Source organism: Aquila chrysaetos, chromosome 15, assembly GCF_900496995.4.
Source record: "Aquila chrysaetos chrysaetos chromosome 15, bAquChr1.4, whole genome shotgun sequence".
NCBI classification, from domain to species: Eukaryota; Metazoa; Chordata; class Aves; order Accipitriformes; family Accipitridae; genus Aquila; species Aquila chrysaetos.
In genome coordinates, this window is record NC_044018.1 from 30,513,604 (window position 1) to 30,530,659 (window position 17,056).

Here is a 17,056-nt window from a genome sequence, read left to right on the forward strand (position 1 = left end):
GCTGGTCGGGGCGGGCTCTATGACCCGGGCGGGGCGGGGCATACTCCTTATCTCTCCCCTGAGGCCCGCCCCCTCTGCACTGCCATTAGCCAGCGGCGCGGGACGTCCTCCGCCCCTCCCCGCTCGCTGATTGGCTGCCTAAGGTTGGCGGCCGGAGACTTCCGGGAGTGCCCGCGGCGGCGGCGCTCCGGTAGGTCGGGGCGCGCGGGGGCGGGGGGAGAGCCAGCGCCGGGGGAGGCGGGGCGGGAAACGCGAGCGCCCCCTAGTGGCGGGGCGGGAGGGCGGGGCACCGAGCAGGCCCGGGCTCGGTCCCGGCCCGGTGCTGACCCCGGTGTCCCCGGTAGAGTCCCGTCCCCGGGGGTGCTCTCCCCGCCGTCCCGTCCCCGGTGTGGCCGCACAGCCCGGCTTCCCCCGCGGACGGTCCTGCCGGATACCCGCGGACTCGTCCCGGGGGTACCGTGGTCGGTGTCCTTCCCCCCGACCCCCGGTGTTCCCGGTATTCCCGGTGTTGTTCCCGGTGTCCCCGTGCGGGACCGGGGGTGACGGCCGCGTCCGCAGGGCCCCCGCCGGCACCATGAGCACCGAGACGCTGGTGAAGGACGTCAAACCGGGGCTGAAGAACCTCAACCTCATCTTCATCGTGCTGGAGACCGGTGGGTGCGATGGCGGGGGGGGTGCCGGTGGTCCCGGTGGTCCCGGCTGACCCCCCTCCCGCCCCCCCCCAGGCCGGGTGACGAAGACGAAGGACGGGCACGAGGTGCGGACCTGCAAGGTGGCCGACAAGACGGGCAGCATCAACATCTCGGTGTGGGATGATGTGGGGAACCTCATCCAGCCCGGGGACATCATCCGCCTCACCAAGGGGTAGGCGGGGGGGGACCGGGGGGGGGGACACGACAGGGACCCCCGGGGCTTCCCCCCCCCCCGGCCTGACACCCCCATCCGTCCCCCGCCAGGTACGCCTCCGTCTTCAAGGGCTGCCTGACCCTCTACACCGGGCGCGGGGGGGACCTGCAGAAGATCGGCGAGTAAGGACGGGGGTCCTGGGGCCTGGGGGGGGGGGGGGGGAGGGATGAGGGGGGGGGACACCCATTGTGTCCCCCCCCCCCCCCCCGCCGGCAGGTTCTGCATGGTGTACTCCGAGGTGCCCAACTTCAGCGAACCCAACCCCGAGTACGTAGCGCAGCAGTCGCAGAGCAAAGGGGTGAGTTTGGGGGGTGGGGGGGCAGGCTGGCACCAGCAGGACCCCCAGTGCCCCGAGAGCGGCTGCCCCGGCTCACGGGGCTTCTCCGTCTCCTCCGCAGGCCCAGAACGAGAGCGCCAGTCCGGCTGCTTCACAGACCAGCCAGGGCCCCCCCGCGGCACCCCCAGGTAGGTCACGCAGCTCCCTCCCCACCCTGGGGCTCCCCCCCCCCCGCCGGTGCCACCCCGCAACCCCAGCTCGGGGGGTGTCTCCGGCCTCACCTTCCTCCCGGTGCTCTCCTCTGCTTCCAGCCCCCGACAGCCAGAACGGGAACGGGCTGAGCCCGGGGGGCCCGGCGCACCCCCCCAGCACCCCCACGCACCCCCCCAGTGGCCGCATCACCCGCAGCCAGCCCGGCCACCCCAGCCCCGCCGCTGGCCCCGTCAGCAATGGCAAGGAGACGCGGAGGAGCAGCAAGAGATAACGGGCCAGGACCCCCCCACGGCCCCCAGCACGGTCTGCTGGGGGGGGGGTCAGCAGCCCCCCGGCTCCTGCCCCCGGCCCTGAGCAGCCCCCGGGTCAAGGAGGAGGGGGCCGGGCCCCGCTGCCCCCCGCTCACGTGCCTCCAGGGAGGAGGGGGGTGGCCCGGGACCCCCATCTTGGGCCGGCTGGGCTCAGGGGTCCCGGGCAGGATGGGGCTGAGCCGCATGGCCGCTGCCCAGCAGCCCCCGGGGCCGGGGGTCCGCAGCCCCCCCCCGGCCCGCGCCCCCCGCACCCAACCGCTGCCTGCCCGCGCCAAGGCAGGTGGCCAGGACCTGTCGGGGCGGGTGGTAATAAAGGTTGACCTCCTGCCTGCGCCTTGCCTGCTCCCTGCCCGCGGCCCCGGCCCTGTCGCGGGGGGCCCGGACCCCCCTCGCGCTTTAAGGCCCTCCCCGCGCAGCCCCTCCCGGCACCAGGGCTGGCTGGGAGCAGCGCCTGGGTGACCCTTGGCCCCCCCAGTTCGGGCGCAGCAGACGGCGCGGCCGCGGCACGGGGACGGGGGCCGGTCAGCAGCGAGTCCCCTGGCCCCCGCGATCGGCACAGCACGGCCCCAGGTGAGCCCCTGGGGTGGGGGGCACAGGATGGGTGCTGTGGGGCCACGGGTGATGCCGGCACTGCACCCAGCACGACGACCGACGGGATGATGCCGGCGACCACGAGACCCACCTCGGCGGAAGGGGGTCAGCCCCGGTGAAGCTGGGGGGCACCCGTGGGACCTGGTGCCATGGTGGGGATGACAGCGGGGCGCCAGCTCCCGGAGTCATGGGATTTTCCTGGTCCCATGGCATCGGCAAGTCCCACGTGGAAAGAGAGGACGTGCCCCACCGCCGTGCCGCCGTCCCACCTGCGGTTTGGTGTTTCCCATCGCTATGCAGGGCTCTTCCTGCGTCCCCGGCAGCGGGGTGGGAGCTGGGGGGGGACGACATGGCCGTGCCAGGCGGGGTTGCAGGGGGGTGCGTCGTGGGCAAGGGCGGGTGGAGTGGGGGTGCGAGCGCCCTGCTGGGGGGTGCCGCTGGCGTTATCTCCCCGCCCGGTGAAACATTAACTCCAACACAAAAGCTGCCCCAGTTGCAAAACCTCCCCTCAAGGACGAGTGGCACCGTGTCCCCCCAGCGTTGTCCCCACACACACACATCCCCCCATTGCCCACCCTGAGGACCCCAGTCCCGTGGGGGGCGCAGGGACAGCATCTGGCCCTGCCCGGCCCCCCCCAGCCCCGCTCCCCGGTGGGTGTCCCTGAGCCCTGGCGCAGGGACACGTGTGCCCAGGCCGTGACCCTGATGCCGCCTGTTGATTTCCAGCTGTCCCTGCGGACGGACGGACGGACGGACGGGCAGCGGGAGGGTGCGTACCCGGGGCTGCCCGGAGGGACCCCCGCGTCCTGGGAGGGACCCACGGGCACCGGGCTCTGCGCCCCACAGTGCCGGGAGGGGGCGGGGGACCTGGGGACACTGCAGCTCCCGCCGCCCTCACGCCGGCGTCCCCCCTCTCCCCCAGCTCTGCCGGGGACCCCCAGTTTGCCGCCTGCGGGATCCGGCCCCATGGGCCCCCGTGGGCTCCTCCTGGGCATCCTGGGGCTGCTGGCTCTGGGGGCCGGGGGGGGGACCGGGACCGCTGCCCGAGGACGCGGCGCAGGAGCACGGCTACTACCTGCAGCAGCTCTTCGGGCAGTACGGGGCCAACGGGACGCTGCCCTTCGAGGGGCTGGCGCGGCTGCTGGGCAGCCTGGGGCTGGGACGGGTGCAGGTGGTGCAGATCCAGCACGAGGAGCTGGGCCACGGCCACGTCAGCCACCTCGACCTGCTGGAGGTGCAGGAGGAGAAGCACCGGCACCGGCACCCCGTCTGGGAACACGGCGAGGACACGGCACCCAGTGCCCCGCCACCCACCCGTACCCCCAGGTACCCCTGCGTCCCCCTCGCCCGCTCCCAGGGGGCTGCCCCCCCACCCGGGCATGATTTTGGGGAGGGGGGCTTATCCACGCTCGTGTGTCGTTCCCCCCAGCCCCCGGCCCTCCCAGACAAAAAGCTGGACGAAGCCGGTGCCCGCCAAGCCCCCCGGTGCCGGGGCCACCCCTGGGAACCGTGGGGCCCCCCCCCCCCCCCGGCGGGACCAGCCTGGCCTGAGCCTGCTGGGGAGGATGCTGGGCTTGGAGCACTCCAGCACCGACCACCCCCACGACGATGTGAGCAGGGCTGGGGGGGTGTCACACGCTGGGATCCCCCAGGGAGCCCCAGCTGCTCCTCGTCCCCCAGTGGGACCCAGGAGCCCCAGCTCCACCACTGCTGCTCACTGCTGCCCCCCCCCCCCCCCCCCCCCCCCCGCCAGTGCCTCAATGTCACCCAGCTGCTGGTGAATTTTGGGCTGGACTCGGTGTCCCAGCTGACGCCGGAGCAGTTCACCCTCCTTTGCCCAGCCCTGCTCTACCAGATCGACAGCCGTGTCTGCATCCAGCACAGCGATGAGGTGACACTGCCTCCCCCGGGGGGGGCCCTGTGGCCAGGTAACCCCAACCTGGGGCCCCTCCCTGGCCCCCAGCCCCAGGCCATCCGTCCCTGGATCCCCTGTCCCTGCAGCCCCATCCCCAGGTCCCCCATCAGCCGGTCCCCAGGTCTCACATCGCTCCATCCCCATCCCCAGGTACCCCAGTGGCTGGTCCCCGTGTCCCCCATCTCTACAGCCCCATCCCTGGCTCCCCCATCGTCTGGTCCCATGGCCACTCACCCTGAGCCCCTTGTCCCCATCAGCTGGACCCTGTGGACCCTGTCCCTGCATCCCCATCCCTGGCTCCTCCATCATCAGCTCTCCAGGTCCCCCGTCCCTTCAGCACCATTCCTGGATCCCGCCAGCGTCTGGTCCCCATGTCCCCAGTCCCTGCCACCCCATCCCTGCATTGACCACTCCTGCATCCCCGAGTGCCCTCATCCCCAGGTTCCCATCACCCCACATCCCCAGTCCCGAGGTCCCCATCCCTGCATCCCCAAGGACCCCCACCCCTGGGTCCTGCACCCTCCTGCCCCGGCCGTGCCCGTCTCACCCACCTCGCAGCACTGGGCTGGGGGCTCCTGGCCGTCACCTTCATCAGCCTGCCCTCTGCCCTGGCCGTCCTCCTCATCCCGCTGCTGAGCCACAGCTTCTTCCACTCGCTGCTGGCCTTCCTGGTGGCACTGGCCGTGGGGACGCTCTGCGGGGACGCCCTGCTCCACCTCTGGCCCCACGTAGGTACCCCTGCCCCGGTGGGCTGGAGGTGGCACGAGGCACCCGAGGGGGACCGGGGCATTCAGGTCCCCTGAGCCGACGGGTCACCCGTGTCCAGGCGCAGGGGAAGCACCAGGAGACGCCGGCGGAGCCGGGGGCCGCGGTGCTGCAGGGGCTGGCGGTGCTGGGGGGCATCTACCTGCTCTTCCTGGTGGAGCTGCTCCTGGGGATGCTACAGCGGAGCCGGGACGCCACAGTGAGAGCCACGGGCGCTGTGGAGGGTGCAGGGCTGCCACCAGGTCCAGCATCGCACCCAGTGCCTCTGTCTTCCTCAGGGACACTCCCCTGGAGAGGCCTCTGACGTGGCCACGGGGGTCTTGGCATTGTCACAAGGCGGTAAGACCCCCTCGAACACCGCAGTGCCTGCGGTCCCCGGCCCCGGCACCCACCCCGCATCTCTTCTGCTGCAGGGGCTGAGCTGCGACACCTGACGGCACCGGAGCCAGAGCTGGAGCTCAAGCCCCACGGATACCCCCACGGACACTCCCATGGACACTCCCATGGCCCCACGCCGCCCCCCAGCCCCAGGGCCACTGATGTTGTCTGGATGGTGGTGCTGGGGGACGGGATCCACAACCTGACAGACGGGCTGGCCATCGGTGAGGGGCGCGGGGAGGTGGAAATGGAGGGACAGGGACACACAGGGACAAGGGGTGCAGAGGGACAGGGGTGCACGGTGCATTGGGGCACAGGGACAAAGGGTGCACGGTGCATTGGGGCACAGGGACAAGGCGTGCAGAGGGACAGGGGTACAGAGGGACAGGGGTGCACGGTGCATTGGGGCACAGGGACCAGGGGTGCAGAGGGACAGGGTTGCACAGTGCATTGGGGCACAGGGACAAGGGGTGCAGAGGGACAGGGGTGCACGGTGCATTGGGGCACAGGGTCTGCGCAGGTCCGGGGCGAAGGACCCTCTTCCCGCAGGTGCTGCCTTCTCCCACAGCCTCTCCAGCGGCCTCAGCACGGCGCTGGCCGTGCTCTGCCACGAGCTGCCCCATGAGCTGGGTACGTGCCTGCCCCCCACCCCAGCCATGGCAGCCCCCACGGCCACCCCAGCCACCCACCCTCCTCTCGCCACAGGTGACCTGGCGGTGCTGCTGCAGGCCGGCACGGCCCCCCGCACCATCCTGCTCCTCAACCTGCTCTCGGCCCTGCTCTCCTGCCTGGGGGCGGTGGCGGGGGCGGCCGTGGGGCAGAGCGCATCCCACCTCACCCCCTGGATCCTCACCGCCACCGCCGGCATCTTCCTCTACGTGGCCCTGGCTGACATGGTAAGGGGGTGGACGGGGGGTGGGCGGCCACGGGGCTGGGCTTCGCGCCGGCCCCGCTGAGCCCCCCGCTCTGCCCCAGCTCCCCGAGGCGCTGCGGGGTGCCGAGGGCCCCGGCGAGGGCACCTGGGGCCGCTTGCTCCTGCAGAACGTGGGGTTCCTGCTGGGCAGCGGCATCATGCTGGGCATCGCCCTGGCCGAGGGACATGTCCGCGCCTGGCTGCAGCCCTGAGCGGCACCGGGGCTCGGCCCTGCTCGCTCCCACCGCCGACCGGAGCGAGGAACCGCGGCCGGAGCCGGCAGCGGCCAAGCTGGAAGGACGGCAGGATGGCGGGAGCCCCAAACGTGCCCTCAAGACTGGACTTTCTCCCCTCCTGTGAGACCCCCAGCGGCTTCTACCATCCCCGGGAGTCTCCATGGCTCAGCCCCTCCATCCCTGCGGGGAGGGGACATGGGGTCCCCTTGCCACCCCATGTCCTCTCCCGGGGGACGGGGGCACCCGGCGCTCCCCGGGGTGGGATAGCAATGGGGTGCTCGCACGCCCGGCTCCGGGGGCAAGGTCGAGCGCGTTTCCCCTTCCCACTCCCCCTGGAGCAGCCGTTAGTGGAGAAAGGACGACAGGACATAGAAGCAATAGCATTTTAATAAACATAATTGATTCAAAGCCACAATATGAATAACAGGACTTGGTCGCAGCTTACATTGTATAAAATAGATCAAGTCTGAATGCTTTTTTCTTTTTTTTTTTTTCCTTTTTATTTTTTTATTTCTTTTTAGTTCCTTTTCCCCCCTCCCTCCCCGAAGGTGATGCAGGATTTCTGAAAATACATATATGGAACATCCGAGACAAAAGTAACCGCTCACTAGGCTCAGGCGGGGGTGAGGAGGAGGCTGACAGGATAGCGTCTGCGCTGCGGGGACGGATGGCTTGTTGGGCTGATTTCCTTCTTCTCCTACCTATCGCCTCATATTCGCTCCCTAGAACCGCGAGGGGGTTGAACAGCTTTCTGTTTCCCTTGCACGACACGAAGGGATTTTGCTCACTCCAATTTCCTCTACCCAGAGACGTGTGCTTCACGGGTCAGGACTGATTTTGGGGCTCTCTGGGGCGCCTGCTCTCAGGAGAAGGGCGAGAAACCAGCAAGCTCAGGGGGACATGGCTCAGTTTGCCCACCAAGGCACCCGGCACCTCGAGGCCGCCATGACGGCCCCGGGGGGATTTCATACTTTTTTTTCCCTATTTTTAAATTGCACATCAAAACTCTACCCTACTTGCGGCGGGTCTCCACGGGGCAGGCGTGCAGGGGGGTGCAAGGGGCTGGGAGCCCCCGCCCCCCCCCCAGGAGCAGAGCCCTTCTCACCCCGCCAGGCCATGCGCTTGTGCTTTGAACCAGTGGTTGAAGGAAAAAGCACCTACAGAGGGGAGGGAGATGCCTGAACTGCCAACGCGGCAGCACCGGGACCTGCACCGCGGGCACCGCGGGACGGAGCGCAGACCCTGCCTCCGCCGGGTCTCGGATGGGGACGGTGCCGATGGCGCTCGCCACGGGGACGCTCGGGCACCGACCGCTCTAGCTGGCACCTCTCCCTCCCTGCCCAAGTACGAAGGCATCCATGTTAAAGGTCCCCAGCAAGAACGACTGCCAATTAAGGCCCCGCCGCTGACGAACAACAGGACGGCCGCACGCTGGTTTTTGCTCAGCAGGTTCCACATTTCAGTGCACTGGAGGGGAACGAAGCCGGGGAGTTAAAGTAAAAATACCTTCAGAGGAGATGAAGCAGCTGCTACACACGGACGCGCGGGCAAATGACGAGCACGCGGGGCCGGCACACGCCGAGCACGCCAGGCCAGCGCGAGGGGCTCGCGAGGGGCCGCTCTCCCCCTCGACCCACTCCTTGCTGGGAGCAGGGCGCTTGCCCATTGCAGGCAGAGCCAGGCAGAGCCCAGCCGCTCCTGCCCTCACTCAGCCGCGCTCACTACACGCGGCGCCGTCTTGGTCCGGCGCTGAGGCTGCGGGTCTGAGAGGCGCGAAAGCGTTTCCCCAGGTCTGTGCCCCAGCCCGGTTATTGCCAGAGGTAGGTGTGAACAGTGCAGAGAAGACACAAATTAAAGCAGCTCTTCATTATCTAACCACCCCACAAACGAATCTAAAGAGACTCTCCCATCCCATGCTGGTTCTTCCCACAGCTGGCGCGGCACAGGGCAAAGAGATGATCGGGGCACCCCATCCCTGGTCTGGTCTCGCACCACTGCTCAGGCTGCACAGAGCAGATGGATCTGGGAGAGGAACCAGCTCAGCCCCTGTCCCCAGGGAACGACACTCTCCGCTCCCTGCAAAGGTCTGAAAAAGCCAAAAAACCAGCGCCAGGGACTGGAGTGTCCAAGGCCCCGGGTGGTGCCCAAGGGTCTGGGGTCCAGCCAGCCCCAGGGACGGTCACACCACAGGCGGGCGAATGTCCCCGCAGCTGCCCCAGTCCTGGCCCTGCAGGGAGCAAGGGTGGGCTTTTGTACCCACAAGGGGAACTGCGGATTCCCAGGAGCGGCTCTGCCAAGCACCAGCGCCCGCTCCCCGTGTTTGGCATATCTGCAGCTGGACTGGGAGATGCCCAAGACCCCTCCCCATCCCATCGCCATCACCTGCGCTGGATACCCACAAGGGGATGGGCAAACGGGCAGAGGACCCTCCGCTGCCTCCTGGGACAGCCTGAAATATGGTCTGAGAGGGATGTTAACAGGCGTCAAACCTGGACCGGCCGGCGGGACGGTCTGAAAGGCTGCAGGTTGCCCAGTCCGAGACCCAACTGCAGTGAGGAAGGGGGGAGCCCAAGCCCTTCGTTACCAACCTGTGCTTCCCTGACACAGGACAGGCGAGAAATGAAGCAAATCTCCATAAACTCCCCTTCCATGTGTATCGAGGAGGAAAAGGGAAGGGAAGGACCTACCGAATGACTTTAAACGGACTTTGAAAGGCGTCTTCGAGGACTCGGAAATCTTTAAAGCTAAGAGAGCGCCTGCTGAGACACAGCACGTGTGTGCCCACGGACATACGAACCTGCGTGCCTAACACCCAGGCTCCTGACCCCAGAGACGGTGCGGAACACCAGGCACTGGGAGCCAGGAGGTCTCTGACCGGCAGCACTGCACCCTCCTGCAGACAGACACTCTTTCTTAACGCCCAGCCCTGCCCTAACGCCAGCTCACAGCTTGCTGCTCTGAGCTCACACTAAATCCCAGCCCATGACAGAATCCAGCCCGACGCCTGCAGCATTTAACAAGATTTCCCAGACACCAACAGGTTTGGAAAGAGCGGGGAAGCATTGCAAAGCCCAGCCACCTCCTCCACTGTGAGTCTGGCAGCTCCCTGCCCAGTCCCTGCTCTGCCGTGCTGGGATGGAGTTGGAGATCCGCCGGGAGAGGCTCTGGCCTGAAGCTGGCTCTTGTGGCTCTTGCCACTGAGGACAGGAGCCTCAGCAGGTTTGAGGCGCACAGGAGAGGGAACAAACACAAGCTGACGGGAAAAACTGAGGGGTCAAAGGGAAATTCAGATCTGTTGGAGGAGAAGGAACTGGCACGTAGCAATTTCAGTGCAATTTTCAAGCCCGTGCTGCCAAACGCGATGGCTGTAGCAGGTCACTTCAGGACGCGTGTGCCCACCAGCTGCGGGGGAGCACGGCCGCTGTGGGACACCAGCTGGGGGGACAGGCAAGGATCTCAGCCTTCCTCTGCCCACCCCACCTCTTGTCCCCGCAGCCGGAGCCAGACACCAGTAAGGGCTAAGGTGCGTGCAACAGAGGTTGCAAGAGTTTTTTAGGGCACAGGAGGACAAGGACCAGCTTCCAAGCGCTGTTCCCCTCAGCCGCAGCCAGCCCCTGCACAGCACCCCCCCGCCAGCCCCCAGCCCACCTCCGGCAGGGGGACGTTGAAGCAAGCAGCCGTTTTGGTTAGTTCCTTCAGGTAGGAAAAATGTTCTCAAGTCTGGCGCTCAGGACAGGCTCTGGGTTTGTCTAAACGCCCTCCGAGCTCCCTGCACCGCAGCTCCCGGCGCATCGGGACCCTCTCACCCACGACCGGTCTACGTTATCTTTGATTTTCCTTTTGGTCAAGCCCCCCAGGTCTCTTGCAGGCAGGAGCCAGGCAGCAGCCCCCCTCTGCGCCCCCCCTCCTAAACTGGCCATGCTTCACATAGTGCAAAATTCAGGAATGGAATAACACTGCCGGCATCAAGGCACCCAAATGCTGCCCAAATGCCGGGAGCCCTCACCCCATCCTGCAGCGGGGCTGGGGGGCCAGGACCCATCATGCCTCTGGCCCCCTCCCCAGCTTCTCCTCCCAGCGGGGGCAGCCACTGTGTTTTATCCAACTCAGACTAACCCGACCGGCGACTCCATCCATGTCCTTCGCTGGAGGCAGAGCTCAGAAGGGCTCCATCCCGGGGCGAGGAAGCCGGCGGCAGGTCTGCGGACAGATGGGCAGCACTGGCTGCGGGTGGGCAGAGCAGCACGGTGGGGACCCACAGCACTCCGGGGCTCTGAGGACCGAGGACAACCCCTGGAAACTAAGTGCAGAGCACCAAAGAAACGGCAGTTTTGGTCAAGCCGTGAGGAATTCACTCCCTACAGCCTCAGGAAAAAAAGAAAAAGAAAGGACGGGAGGAAGGACCAGGCACGCGAGGCGGCAGCCGCCCACCCTCTGCAGCTAAAGGAGAAACCCTGGTAGGACCAAGAGCTTCGGGATGCGCGGCGTGAGACACTCGGCACCCTGGATCTCCGAAACATCACACCCACGGTCAGGCACCGTGGCTCAACTAGAGGTTTCCATGCATTTACTTTATTATTTTCAAGTTGACGAACAATATCGATACGACTGGGTCGAGTAAGGCTATTTTCCTCTTTTTTCCCTCCTTCTCCCCTGCACGGGAAGCTCAGACAACGCCCAGACACACGGACCTGCACACGAACCGCTTGCACACGCACACACGCCAGAACACCGAGACACAGAAGAGGAAGAGTCGTTTATACCTGACTGGTGATGAGGTCTGTCCTATCTTAGTCAAAGAAATGTTTATGTGCATAATATACAGAGGTGCAGCATTTACACACAGGATATTGTAAAGACACAGAGCTTGCTACAGATGCCTTCGAGTCCTTAGAGACGCATCCCCCTTCCCCACCTGGCCCCTCGGGGGCTCTGACTCCATCCCGTTCCAGCCTCACACCATGACTCCGAGGATTTTAGTTTAACTAAAGAGCTGTGATGCAGAGAGCCACTGCTCCCCCTCGGAGAGCTCCCGGCAGGTCCCTTGCCTCGTGCATACGTTACCCTCTGCCTCCCTGCTCCGAAGCTCCCGCCGATACTTCGGCCGAGTCTCGGCTTTGTTGGTTTTTTTTTTCTCCTTTCAAACGCACCCAGCACTGCTGAGCCCAGAAAAATTCAGCCAGGAGAAGAGGTTTGAACAGCTCCTCGCGTCCTTGGAGAAAAACAAAGAAACAAAGAAAAGGAGGAAAAAAAGGAAAGAAAAAGAAAAAAAGAAAAAAAAAAACACCCCAAACCAAAGAATCCGCGTGTCCGTGCCAGTATCTTGAACAGAAGGGGTTGGTTTTTCCTTTGGTTTCTTACTGAAGGCAAAGGTGAGCGTGGGCTGACAGTCTGCACAGGTCTGACCCTGACATTCACGCCTTGGGGGACCCTGAGGTCCCCCCATTTGTGGTCCCTGTGGCAGGTGGGGGGGACACGGGGACCCTCGGAGTGGAGCTGGGAGGGAGAGCAGGGGCAGCTCCCTGGGCCTGTCCCGCCACCCCACCAAACAACAGAATAAAATCAAAGAAAAAGATTGTTTCTTGGGTCTTTGCAGTTTGTTCTTTGTTTTGGTTTTTCACTTGTTTCTCACTAACACCTTACCCCGCACGCTGGGGGACCCCGGGGTATCTACAGAATCACTACCACACTCAGAGTGCTCAAAACAAACAAACAGAAAAAAAAACTTGTTCCATTTTTTTTGGAGTTTTTGCTTTGTTTTTAGTGCTACTTTTATATCTGCCGGATTCCAGCCCTGCGACATGGTCAGCAGGGCTGGGGACTACTCATCTGCATCTCACTTTTGGTCGAGGGAGCTCCTCGCTCCGTCCGGGGCAGGGATGGGGCGGAGGGGGAGAGGGGACGGGAGTGGGGGAAACATTTTCCAAAAGAAAAAAAAAGTTTCAAATTGCCTGCAGCTCGGGAACAGCAACAACAAAGAAACACCAACCAGATTCTCATCATCGTTAGGTTATTTTTGAATTTCATTGAAGTGCCCGTCGAGAATAAAGCCAATCCCAGCCTCCCTGGGCTGCCCTCTGCAAGGACGTTACATTCAGTGTTTGTCAGCAGTTTATATGGCTCAGCGGGGCCGCAGGGCTGGCAGCCCCTTTCTCTAGCAATGGCAGTGCAAATACACCTTTTGAGTTGAAATGTATTTGTGCTGTTTTTTTTTTTTCTCTCTCTCAAAACACAACTTCCCTTTGTTCATTCATTCCCTAGAAACAAACTTTTTTTTTTTAAATTATAAATGAAAAAATAAAACCAAAGACACTCTCTTATCCCTTCCGCTCTTGCTGCTCTCTATCCCGTGGGATGCTAAAGGGAATCCAGACTCATGCTTTAACAAAAGTGCTTATTACTTGAAGCAAGTGCTTTGGACCAAGGGGGCGGAGAGAAACTTCCTTTTTTTGGAGGTCAGGGCAGCAGAGGGGAGGGGTGATCCGGTGCCTGCATATTTGAAACCAAGAGATTTAAGTAGCATTGAGGGGGCAAAGCCAAAAAAGTTGCTGCTCAGTGAGAGCTACACCAAACGGATGCCGGGCGCCGGCAGAACACTAAGCGGGAATGGTCCAACTTTGGCATAAAGGTCCATGGGAAGGAAGATTTGGGGGAGCCCCCGTCCACCACCCCACGAGGGGCAGGGGGGAGCGGGTAGGGCAGCGGAAGTTTCCCTCCATCCCTCTTTACAATGCACTAGGGAAACCATCACAAATCTCGTTTAGCAAAATAATGCATTATTACCAAACACTTTGATTATTACTTAAATTGTCAAGCTGTGCTGTCAAATGTATACAATACAGCGTTAAAGGAGAACAAGACTGGTACCCGCAAGGAAACTGGCCGCATGTCCCCCTTCCCACCCCACCCCATGTTTCCTCCCATGTGCTCCCAGACCACGGATGCGCTGCTGAAACCTCGTTTCCCTCCATCATTATTATTATTATTATTATTTTTAATAAGACACAAGGGGAGGGTAGAAAAAGATCCTCGCTAAGAGCAAAGAACACACATATATAAAGCATGGTGCTGCAGAGAAGAAATGGAGAAGCCCTTACAGAGATCACATTGATTGTCTCATCATAGTTTTAGTCGTCATGTTGAGCGGAAGGTAACACGTCATAGCACAGAAACAAGGCCAAAAAAGAGATCAGTTTTTTTCTCTAAACAAAGAAACTGAAAACCACAATAATACTCCAAAAAAATAAGGGGAGGGTGAGGGAAAAGCAGCATTCTCCATGTGCTCTAAGGAACGCTCTCACCCTGGCTACAGGAAAAAGTTGTGTTCAAGTGAAATGATGCTGGAGTCCCATCCCCCGTCAGCGATGCTAAAGCCACACGGCATCGAGGACCAGGGCACGAGGGGCACGGCTGTATCCCTCCCACGGCGGGCAGGGGACGGCCCAGCTCTGCTGGTGCCTCCCAGCTTTCCCCAACTGACTTTGGGAGAGCCGGAGCATCGCTCAAGAGGATGGAGCCATCACGGCCCCAGGGTCTGCCCCGCGCCGAACCCATCTCCATCCCTGGGAATCGCTGCCCGCACCGGGGACGGGAGCCAAGGCCAGTGGCGGCTCGGCCCCTTCATGTGCCTGAAAAAGTACTTTAGCCCTTGGAGACGACGGCTCAGGACTTTGGACCCATTTTCCTGCCCTGCGGGGAGGGAGAGGGCCGGCAGCAAGAAGAAGAGATAAAGTGATGCCTAAATTCCTCCCAGAAAGGGAAAGAGCTGCAAGAGGCAAGTGCGGACTCGACAGCAATGTAAACAAGTCTCTTTTTCCAGTTCTCCTCTGTAGAATACTGAAAAGGATCTTCAAAAAGGATCTTTTTATTCAAGTTTCGTAAGTTTATTCTGGTTCCGAACTGAGGTATTCGGTGCAGAAAGGTTAACACTTTCTTTCAAGCTAGAGGGTTGGGGGGGAGCGGGGAGGGAGAGACACGATCGGCCAGGGACACGATCCTACGCCGGCACCAAAGGAGGGGACCCACCAGACCAGTGAGCCACTGCTGCCACCTTGCCAAGAGCGGGGTGGAGGGGGCTCGCGGTCCGGAAAGGGAAGATCCCTCCGGAGCAGCCAGAGGAGCCTTGCCCGTCAGACGTGCCCGGCCCCCACTGCACAGGGACTGGAGCCCTCTGGAGACGAGGCTGACCACTGCTCCTGCTCCGAGATCTCACCAAGGGCAAATTTCTCGAGTGCTTTGCTGAATGAAGTGCAGGTTGGTAATGGGATGGGGAGACTGAGCTCCACTGGTGAGCTGGTGCTGAGCAAGAGCAACGGGAGGTCCCTCACCCCGCTCCCCTCCAGGAGAAACTCCTATGTGAAACGTGAAGAAAATGTGCTTATCACCCAAAGGCCAAGACTGAAACTTCATATTTGGTTCTAAGAGTTTGGCTTTGGTAAAAGAAAGAAACAGCGCGAGGGGACTCTCCCCGCGGGCTGCCAGCAGCACCCTCGCCCGCTGGGAGCCTCCCCCAGCAAAGGCCGGCTCCAATGCCTGCTCCACACCACAACCTAAACCCGACAAACGTCACCCTAACAGGAGCCACCTTCATTTAGAAACTATTTTAAAAAAAAAGAAAAAAGACGTAATACCTTATTTTGGTTACAGAAATGCTTTTTCTCTCTGAAACGCTGGGCAGAAGAGCCACAGCGCAAGGCTCGCATGGTCCCATTGCAGTCTTGCCAGCAAAGAGGAGGCGAGTGGCCACCAAGGACTCGGTGGGAGAGAGGGATCCTTTTCTCCCTGCTCCCATCCCGCAGGGATCGCACTGGGACCCACCCTGGGGTGGCCACGGGCGGGAGCCTCGGCCCCAGCCCCGCGCTCCCTGCTTTCGGCAAGGCTGCGGAGGGAAAAGAGATTGGGGGAGAAGACAGTTCCCGAAATGCTTGTTGCCCTGTCAGCCCGTTCTCGTTCTCTGCATCCCAGTCTTTGGCTTTGAACAGACTCGTGATATGGAGAAAGAGTATTGTTTTTTGCACATGATACTGTTACAGTAATTCAGAAGGAAAAAAAAAACCAACCAACGGAAAAAAACAGTGCAACATTCTCAAATGCTTCAAACCTGCATTATAAATATGATCTCTAAAATTAAAAAAAGAAAACCCAAAACAAAAAACAATGATCCCACATACACGCACACTAATAAACCTGCCAAGATGCTGCATTAGAAAAATAAACACAGACTTACTTAGGGTTGTGAATAAGGACTTTGAAGTGCATTTTTTTCCTTATTAAAAGGCTAAAACTTTCAGAATTTTTTTTATGGTTTTTGTTGTTTTTTTAAAGGTAAATGCTCGTTTCTTTATAAATAACTTTTTTCTTTTTTTAAAAAAAGAAGCAACACTGACTCTTGCATGGAAACGGCCACGCAAAACAGAGAACGAAAATTCAAAAAAGAATCGTTTCTTAGGATCCGACATTTTGCCAAGAAAAAAAAACCCAACCAACCAACAGAATCCCTAAAGTGCCTGGTGTGGGGAGGGAGGCTCCAGCAGCGCATCCGCAGCCAGCCGACCGCGGGGTTGGGCAGCAGCACCCGTTTTTGCATATAAATGACAGCTGCCAAAAGGATATTTTAGTGTCCCAGGTACAGTAGATCTTAATTCAAGTGTTTGTATTGGAATCGAAGGATAAGCGTGAGAAAAAAAGTGATTGCGAGAGAGGAGCAGTTACAGTGGCACTTGGCCAGGAGCTAACACCCACCCCAGCGCTTGCAAGACCAGTCAATTCCCAAAGACTCCCACCCCCCAATCCCACCAAGAGTTCAGGCTTCCCCATCCCAGCCGGCTGGAGCGAGGGCTCGGGGCAGCCCCGGAGGCATCCGGGAGGCGAGGCAGGGCGGGAGGCTGGCGTGGGGCACTGGGAAACGCCGGAACCAATTTCAACCCACCCCGAAAGCTGGGGGACAAAGCCCCTTCCCGTCTGCAGGCCAGTGGATGGTGGCACCTGCCTCGTCTCAGCCGGGTGAAGCCCTAATCCCGCAGCATCCGTCTCCTGCCCTGCCGTCAGAGGGGTGCGAGCACACACTGACGGGAAGAGGATTGAGAAGGGGCAGAGGACGGGAACGGCACTGCCAGCTGCTCGTTAAACCAATTAACAGCTTTGGCACCGCGCTGGCAATCCAGCGAGAAGAGGAAGCTCTGAACTCTTGGCCTATCCGGCCACACTAGAAGGCCTGCCCAGTCTTGTTCTCCTTTAAAGTGCCCTATATTTATAGAATTTCTAAATAAATATAATAAGATATTAGGTCACCCATAGTTTAAGCTACTCCGAGTAACAGCCGTCCAAGCCGATGGCATTGTGCCGGTCCTTGCTGTAGGGGCAGGTGCTGCCGTTGGGCAGGGCCCCACAGGCGGCGGTTTTGGCTGCAATGCCGCAGTTCTTGAGGAGGTTGAAGCTGAAAGAGCTGATGGCGTCTTTAGGTGGGAAAGGCTTCATGGTGGAGAGGATAAGTGCCAGGCAGTCGGCAACGTCCTTGTTGGGGGCGCATGCCAAGGCTGGGGTATGACCTAG

At 61.6% G+C, this 17,056-nt stretch overlaps 3 protein-coding genes across 7 annotated transcripts in view; 2 read left to right on the forward strand and 1 right to left on the reverse strand.

The window, feature by feature from the left end:
• Positions 1 to 95: 95 nt before the first annotated feature.
• NABP2 (nucleic acid binding protein 2) lies at positions 96 to 2,038 on the forward strand. 4 transcript variants are annotated; one of them, XM_030036800.2, is made up of 7 exons: positions 96 to 190; positions 559 to 653; positions 726 to 864; positions 957 to 1,028; positions 1,123 to 1,204; positions 1,305 to 1,371; positions 1,495 to 2,038. In XM_030036800.2, the coding sequence occupies exons 2-7, from the start codon at positions 575 to 577 to the stop codon at positions 1,665 to 1,667; spliced, it is 612 nt and encodes a 203-aa protein (XP_029892660.1). In that variant the 5' UTR covers positions 96 to 190; positions 559 to 574; the 3' UTR covers positions 1,668 to 2,038. The 4 variants fall into 4 exon arrangements, with proteins under 4 accessions (XP_029892660.1, XP_029892661.1, XP_040984677.1 ...); XM_030036801.2 differs by having other exon boundaries at positions 176 to 194; XM_041128743.1 differs by lacking the exon at positions 96 to 190 and adding an exon at positions 271 to 461.
• On the forward strand, positions 1,876 to 6,917 carry SLC39A5 (solute carrier family 39 member 5). Its single transcript, XM_030037121.2, has 13 exons — positions 1,876 to 1,987; positions 2,124 to 2,277; positions 3,025 to 3,067; positions 3,221 to 3,624; positions 3,728 to 3,908; positions 4,052 to 4,226; positions 4,772 to 4,941; positions 5,040 to 5,177; positions 5,257 to 5,317; positions 5,392 to 5,580; positions 5,906 to 5,986; positions 6,062 to 6,252; positions 6,332 to 6,917. The coding sequence occupies exons 1-13, from the start codon at positions 1,876 to 1,878 to the stop codon at positions 6,479 to 6,481; spliced, it is 2,049 nt and encodes a 682-aa protein (XP_029892981.1). The 3' UTR covers positions 6,482 to 6,917.
• ANKRD52 (ankyrin repeat domain 52) overlaps positions 6,875 to 17,056 on the reverse strand; it is a 30,140-nt gene continuing 19,958 nt past the window's right edge. The window contains exons 28-29 of one of the 2 annotated variants that reach the window (XR_005933998.1): positions 11,570 to 17,052; positions 6,875 to 10,805 (exon numbers count right to left, since the gene is read on the reverse strand). Coding sequence is in view for 1 of the 2 variants with exons in the window: in XM_030036791.2 (XP_029892651.1) it covers positions 16,808 to 17,052 (245 nt within the window). In the remaining variant the exon portion in view is untranslated. Of the gene's footprint in view, positions 17,053 to 17,056 lie in introns of both variants that reach the window. The other variant, XM_030036791.2, reaches the window with a different exon arrangement.

Coding starts and splice junctions, on each gene's coding strand:
- NABP2 (XM_030036800.2), top strand. CDS start 575: ATGAGCACCGAGACGCTGGTGAAGGACGTCAAACCGGGGCTGAAGAAC. Junction 654..725: donor CTTCATCGTGCTGGAGACCG/GTGGGTGCGATG, acceptor GCCCCCCCCCAG/GCCGGGTGACGAAGACGAAG. Junction 1,205..1,304: donor AGCAGTCGCAGAGCAAAGGG/GTGAGTTTGGGG, acceptor TCTCCTCCGCAG/GCCCAGAACGAGAGCGCCAG.
- SLC39A5 (XM_030037121.2), top strand. CDS start 1,876: ATGGGGCTGAGCCGCATGGCCGCTGCCCAGCAGCCCCCGGGGCCGGGG. Junction 1,988..2,123: donor GCCTGCCCGCGCCAAGGCAG/GTGGCCAGGACC, acceptor CTCCCCGCGCAG/CCCCTCCCGGCACCAGGGCT. Junction 4,227..4,771: donor GGGGGGGGCCCTGTGGCCAG/GTAACCCCAACC, acceptor CCCACCTCGCAG/CACTGGGCTGGGGGCTCCTG.